At 38.0% G+C, this 7,761-nt stretch overlaps 1 protein-coding gene across 2 annotated transcripts; it reads right to left on the reverse strand.

Annotated features, from left to right (window-relative positions):
* Nucleotides 1-514: 514 nt before the first annotated feature.
* On the reverse strand, nt 515-7,011 carry cep19 (centrosomal protein 19kDa). Of its 2 annotated transcripts, none has more exons than XM_031901490.1 (3): nt 5,800-5,958; nt 3,851-3,998; nt 515-2,256 (listed from the first exon to the last, which is right to left on the reverse strand). In XM_031901490.1, exons 2-3 carry the CDS (start codon nt 3,978-3,980, stop codon nt 1,895-1,897), a joined length of 492 nt encoding a protein of 163 aa, XP_031757350.1. In that variant the 5' UTR covers nt 3,981-3,998; nt 5,800-5,958; the 3' UTR covers nt 515-1,894.
* Between the last annotated feature and the right edge of the window lie 750 nt (nt 7,012-7,761).

Consider the following 7,761-nt stretch of genomic DNA (forward strand, 5'->3'; position numbering starts at 1 on the left):
ATGTATTTTAGAGGACATTATGGCAAATAGTGAGGGATTTTTTCTTGGTGAAGAACAATGGACAAAAGACCACCATGTTATACTTTAGAAACAGAAGCTTCACCTGAAGTAACTCAAATGGTTGCAGATTAATCAGTGTTTGTTATAGTGAGCTTGCATGCTGAACAAAATATTTTGTGCTGAAATGTTTCTATATATATGAATAGAAGGCAGCACAGAGAGGTATTAGATGTTGCGTGGCCAGCTGAAATATGCTGGCAGAAAAACGATAACGAGTACCGATTACCTTAAGTCTATGGAGGCAACCTGCTCCAGATTCAGTTAGATGAGGCAAAACTTGTAAATGGAGAAATCTGGAATTTAGTTAGGAGATTCTATTTTATAATAGGGTATACATCCTATGGTGTAAATTGGGTTAGGAGGAAGTTACCTCTGCTGTGTTATAGACACCACATAAATGTTAATTGTATGGAACTGCTACCATTGTATTTATATTCAGAAATCCACAAAAACATGATAAAAATACAATTTAATTTTAATAAAATGAAAAATATTACAAAAATATATATGGAAGTAAAAATGTTTATCTTAATGACAGTTGAAAAAACATTTTTCAGACAATATGACTTACTGTTCCTGTAGTATTGTGCTTTCACGAGAGAGCCTTTTTCATGCTAATGCTGTAGTAATAAAAATGATCTCTTATGGGGTTATGTAATGAAAGGCACTACGTTTGCCCAGGAGCAGTAACCCATAACAACCAATCGGCAGGTAGCATTTACTGGTTGAGCAATCTTAGTGCCTTTTATTAGATATGGGGGTTAGCATCTTACATAGTAATATGGATGAATGATGCCAGAGCCCTTTTTATAAGTTTCCATGCTAGTGTTCTTTTAAGTGATAGTTTGTTGCACAATACCCACAATGTTGCTCAGTGGATATCAAAATTCTTGTGCACCTCGTGTCAACATAAATAATACTTCAGGTTGCTTCCAGTTGTGGAAGGAACTTCTGTCTGGGGCAAAGAGATCAAAGTGGGTGTTGAGCAGTAGACCTGTTCCAGTTAGTTTTAATATACAATACAGACTCTCACACATGTTCCTTTATTTGCTGCCTGCCTCCCTTGCTATCAATTTTGTTACCAGTACAGATTTGTAGGCAACTATCAGCTTAAAGAAAAACGATACCGCCAAACAATGTAAATCTGTATAAAAATATATATGTTTTCCAGTTTGGTAAGGTTCTTTAATAGGCCACCTAACACAAAATCTGTTGGTTAAGTATTCATTCTGAGGCTATAGTTTTCCTTTAATGAGCAAGTTGCACCACTTTCTGTTATTGTCAGAAGGATGTGACCTGCAGGGATCCCAACCACTGCTCCATAACAGTGGGCAGTGGTACACTAGAACAGTTAGCAGTTTGTTTTTATTTAATATTCTTTTTGTTCTGCACTTTAGGATTTAAACTGTTGCTGAAATACAGTAAATATAACAGGCTTATAATGGGGAATTATGTGCTATGATTTTGTAGTGTATAAAAAGGCATCTATGGCAGATGCAGCTAGCTCATTAGAGCAATTCCATTATACTCCTCTCTAAAAGCTTTTACTGATGAAATTGTTGATGCTTAAGCCTAGAATAAACTCATAGTTTGGGAAAACAAAGTACTTGTACTGTATTTGAAAACACTTAGAATGTGTTTGCTAAATATGTATAAAATAAGTTTGCACAGAAATATTCAGTGTTTGGTTTAGGAGATATCTGAGGCTAAGCAAAAATAGTAAATAAAAGGGCAGCTCAGATATATCCTCGGCTGATAATGGTTCACAGTCGTCTTTGGAAGGTGATTTTTCTTTTGTCATTGGTATATCGATTTGAACACATCATTTGTACAGTCAAAAGCCTTCGTCGGATGCATCATCCCAGCCACAAGACTCGGCTTGTTCATCCTTTGTAAAATCTACCTCAATCTCGTATTCAAAATCTGGGTCATCTTTCTTCTTTCTGTTCTTCTCAAACAACTCATCCATTACGTGTTTCCTTTTGGCCAACTCTTTGTCATCCAGTTTGTTTAAGTCTTCCTCTGGGTCAATGGTTTCTTCCTTCTTAATCTCTTCCAAGGTGACTTTCAAGCTTTCCCCCTTTAAGTGCCCTTTCAACAGCTTGTACAATTTTTCCAACTGCCTTAGGGAGACAAGATCTAGGTAGTCCTTGTGGCGGGGGTTGTTTTTCAGCTGTTCTGCTGCCCTGCTACAATCTAAAGGGAGGCAAGTCAGAAGTTTAGAGAGAACATCCGAGTTATAATGTGAAGGTATGTTATATATTCTGCTTGTAATAAACACATTTTAACACATATAAGACTGTTCTTGCATTTGGGATACTGTTATAAGAATTGTCAACTACAGTCTCACATGTTTGTATTAATAAATAAGAATATGGAAAAATCTCACTCTGTAGAATCAGCAGTCACAATTTTTACTCATTGAGACTATTCCAGCTATAAAAAGTATGGCATATTTATCACATAAGTGATAAAGTGAAAATAAGTGATATAAATAAAATTAGAGCTGGCGACTATCCAGCTGGCTATTAACTTGTATGTTATTTATATCAAAGTGTGAAAGTGAGCGTTCATTCCATATAAGTTATTAGAGAATAGTTGAATTCCTTACTGGCGGACTGTGGTAATTTTTGTTTCTACCTTTTGATAATATGCCCCAATGCTCTATACACACTAAATTTTAGACACTTGTATTTTAAGAAGGAAAACCTGTTGACAAACCCAACCCTTTCCACAGGTCTCTCCTCTACCGAACTACACCACTTGTGGAGGCTTGGGTTTTTAGCAGAATACATGTTAATGGTCATTCAAATGGTGATAAATTAAGATTGCTCAAATCATCAGCCCTTAGACCAATTATTAGACATATTATACTAGTGGCCTACGCAGACTACGCTAGCAGCAGACAACATCCACATCCTGATACAATTTCTTTGTCCAATCTGGATAATCCCAATCAGATATTCCTAAAAGAGAAAATTGTTTCAGCTCCATACACAGGAGTACAATTTGATTGTAAACATGGCTAATGGTGGCCATACACATCAGATTTTAGTCTTCTTCCGTCGAATGTTCGGATCTTGGTTGTAAGTGGAAATGCAATGATCTAAAACATTCAGACTGAAATTGTAGGATAAAAAAAAATTAATCAAAGGATGTTCTGAATATGAAATAGTTGACACCAGTCGTACAAAGTGACTTCTATTGTAGGTCCCCCAAGAATATCGTCAGATACACAATACATTTGCAGATTTTATCCTTATCCGACCAACATTTTCTAACCTGGCCAATCACCATGGTACGAAAATTATCGGGACGATAATTCTGATCCCGAAAATTGTGCGTGGTCATGTATCGGTGCGTGTATGGGCAGCTTTAGCCAGCGCCCAATATCTGCCCATGTATGAGCAGCTTTAGTTTAAATAAAGAATGTTCATAGGGCCACAACATAAATTGGTTCTGGGGAGTTGTTTAGCGGGTGGCCGCACAGTCTGAGATCATTGGTATGGGATATATGCATTTTTTAGTAATACAGCATTTTGATCCCACCACCACCTAGTTTTATCACAACTGTACCTTCTGATAACTAATGAGCTACACATTATATTTTCCAGTTACTCAGCATAGGAACTCCATGGCTGCCAATACAGATATGATGAATTTATGAATGAGGGTTATTATCATGTTATGCTGTTACTGGAGTGGTCAAGTCAGTTCTTAAGGAAAGTAATATATAAACATATGTATACAGATGTGCTTGGCTACATCATCCTGACCAGAGGTAACTGACCTGAATATTTCGAGAAATTTCGGATAGGCATAATGCGCTGACGTGATTTTCCTGCTTCTTTATCTTCATACACCAGAATGATCGCAGGGGGTTGAAAGCGAACCCCACACTTCTTTGCCATGTAGCTCATCTCCCCTTTACAGTTGGGCTGAAACAAGCAATGTAAAATTATTTTTCTTTACAACAAGTCATTATTACAGGTATGGGATCCCTTATCCGGAAACTCATTATCTAGAAAGTTCCACATTACCGGAAGGCCATCTTCCATGGACTCCATTATAAGCCAAGAATTCTAATTTTTAAAAATGATTTTTTTTTTAATCTGTAATAATAAAACTGTACCTTGTACTTGATGGGAACTAAGATATAATTAATCCTTATTGGAAGTAAAACAATCCTGTTGGGCTTATGTAATGATTAAATGATTTTTAATTTAATATACTCAGGGTATGGAGATTCAAATTACCAAAAGAACCCTTTATCTGGAAAACCCCAGGTCCCAAGCATTCTGGATAACAGGTCCTATACCTGTATTGTTAACACATATTTATGAAACACCAATGTATTCCGCAGCTTTATCATTTAAAGATTATATGATAAGGGATGTGTACTGTTTTATCTTTTACTCCTAAAACGCCAATTAAGAAGGATCCCCACAACATGATGCTTTCACCTACCTGATTTATAGTAGTATTGGTATTCTTAGGGTGCTTATAGAAATTTGTCCATGAAAATAGTTTTTTTAATTAATGGCCCATGTTTTTTTCAAATTCTTATGAGTGAAAACTATAATTAATTCTGGATATGGTGGATCTTCATAATTAAGAGGAATAGGTTTTAATATGTTAAAATTTTAATCGGACTCAGCATGTGAGGGAGAGTCAGGTTGATAAATGCTACTCTTGAAAAGATCAAGCATCTTCTTGATGTGCAAAGATACATCATCTATTGCCTATGTGATCTAACAGAAATTTTCAAGTAAACAGTGTTTTATTTAATAATTCTTTTTTGAACATATTCATATCAGAGAAAGTGTCTAATACAGCTGCACTGCTGAAGGGCAAAACCAATAATGGCAAAGCAAATGAACCCAATTCTGAAAAAAAAGTTCCAACCCCAGTGGCATCTTTGTAACTTTTAACTTCAATCCAAAATCAGATTGGTTGCAGTCAGTGTTCCACCCTGATACATTATTCAACTTTCACCAATGCTGATCAAGTTTGCCTAGATCATCCTTATATGAGGGCATAAATGAAAGATTTGTAAGGAAACATTTTTATAGGGCCAAGAACGAGTTGGCTTAGTAAGCAAAGTGACTGAAATAACTATATATGTTTAAGTAGGCTTTGTTTAACCAACTTTGCAAATTCTGAAAAGTAATCTTTTAGGCCATTGGCTCACAGGGCAACGGAAGTGAGTGTGCTGGTAAAGTTCAGGTCCAGGTAGGGGCATAGAAATGAAAATCACATGGTTGTCCATTATCCTTGCTTTCTATAAAGAGGAAGGTGAATGATCAGCTCTCAATTACAAACTGGAATTTTAAGCCAAAATATGTTTCAGAAGTTTGCATATTATTTTTTCAAATCAGCTTCAATCAGTTGAACTTTTTTTTATAAAGAAGTGGATTTTTAGGTCATTATTTTGACTAAGCCCCCTGCTCACTAATCTCCTGATAGGCAGCTATTGTGTGGTCCTGAGCCGCAAGAGATTATATAAGGAGCTTCACCCAAGTGTTCCTCACAGCCTGGAAAGTTTTTGGAAGTTGAAAATCAGCTCAAACTGCTGAGGATCGATAAATATTCCCATATTTGATCAATGATAAATCAGTCTCCAAATCTTTATTTTTGTTAATTTGAACAAAGTATCATGCCTGGGTGCTGCCTATCAAGAACTTAAACAGTCCTTTAAATCATCAGCACACTCCAAGGGCTTGTAAATAATGTTTATACCTCTATTAGTTACAGCATGGTAACTGGTGTCAATGTTTGGTTGTAACTTAAGATCACACTAAAATACACTCCCACCATTACGAGAGACTGGGGATGTATGCTCTTCCTCTGCTTCTGAAGTTTCCCTGTCTTGGAACCTAAGGCGCGCAAAAGTAGCATATAGTAGCATATAGTTGCAATGGCAACATTTTGCTGGTTAGGGACGGGTGCAGGTTGAGTTTTTCCTGACCTGCACATCACTAATACATACTGTATGCATCCCTTATTCAACTCATTCACAGACAGTTAGGAATTTTGAATAGTATACAGGTATAGGATCTTTTATCAGTAATGTTTGGCTTCTGTTGTATTCTGGGTAAGTATTTTTTTCATAATTAGGATCACCATACCTTAGGTTTGCTAAAAACTTTAAATAGACCTAATGGGATATTTTTGCAGCCAATGTGGATCTATGGACATAAGTTATAAATAAGCACAAGGTACCCCCCCCCCCCAAAAAAATGTATATGCCTATAAATCTGATTTATTTAAGGGAAAAAAAATGCCCCCAACCTCCACCACAGAGTTCCTGGGGAAATCTGGTGACGGAGCTGGGGGGGGGGGGGGGGGTGAGGATTTCACGCCATAGGCACTGCGTAAATGACTTAACATCTGCCATGTAGGGGGCGTATTTAGGTCCAGTGCCACCAGCCCTGCCTGTATGTAAACAAGTTATCCTAAAGGTTAACAACCTCTTTAATGCTAATTAACAACATTAAATATTGAAAAATAAAAGCCAATAGTGTTGTTGTGCTACAGCATGGATTTATACTTTAGTATGGTTACCATGAAGTACAAGGTTATTGCCACAAGTAGAAATAAAAAAAAAAATCCATGTTTGTATTTTGGAGCTCTCTGGGGGGAATCATTTTGCATTAACCCCAGACATCACAATAATATCACTATAGAGTATTCCCTTATCCCCTTATCCTCAGACTGGCCAATAACATAACTGCACAAATGCATGAGTATTGTGACTTTACACAGATGCTAAGAGTGATAGTTTAACAAACGACAGTCACAGACAAAATGCAGCTGGGTGCTTACAGGTTTGAGTGCAACATGCACCCTGGGCCATTTACACAGCCCCCCCACCCACTCACCAGAACCACTGGTGCCCCTATAACTTACCACGCTCACTCCTGTGCCAGGAACTGCATTGGCTTAAACAGAGAGTCTGCAGTATTGTTGCCTGTAGCAACCAATAAGCAAATAGATATGAACGGTAACTTGCAAGCTGGAAAACGAAAGCAAAGATCTGATTGGTTGCTGTGGGGGGAAGGGGGAGAGACAAGGACTCCGCGTAATCAGAGCCAAGTCTTTTTTTCCTGAAGGGAAAGCAAGTGGGGGTGGGAGCACTGGCTATTCAGTTGTTCATTAGGCGGCTGCCTTGCCCTTACCTGATCAGTCAGTCAAGCTTCCGACACCCAAAGCCACAGGGAGCGGAGATCTCAAATACTGTCTCTCTATTGTCACTGTGCGAGGTGGGGGCAGGGGGCAGCCAGCACTGTGCCTGAGCTCTTCCTTAGGGGCCTGTTGGTAACACACATTGCTCAGAGATCTGCTAAACAGCCCCACACAGACCGCATTTGTTTATTTCATGTTTTCATTGTTCAAGCCAGCCGATAACTAGTGGCTGTGTTCCCTTGTGGATTCCAATAAATGCACAAAGCGAGTGTAAATTCCTGGCCATCTGCTGTCTTCCAGTGGTTGTGGAACTGCAGTTCTCTGTTTTTGTCTGGGGGGGAAAAAAGCATCAGAAAGCACAAAGAATGGCACCTAGAAGAATATTATATATTAAACTTGTAGAGTGGGTGGGTGACTGTGGCTTTGAAACAAAAGTTTTCAAGGGAGCATAGAACGCAGTGGTGTTGGGAACTTACATAAAAATACGCACAATAATGTGGAAAAAGTGGCAAGAGG

Source organism: Xenopus tropicalis, chromosome 5, assembly GCF_000004195.4.
Source record: "Xenopus tropicalis strain Nigerian chromosome 5, UCB_Xtro_10.0, whole genome shotgun sequence".
NCBI classification, from domain to species: Eukaryota; Metazoa; Chordata; class Amphibia; order Anura; family Pipidae; genus Xenopus; species Xenopus tropicalis.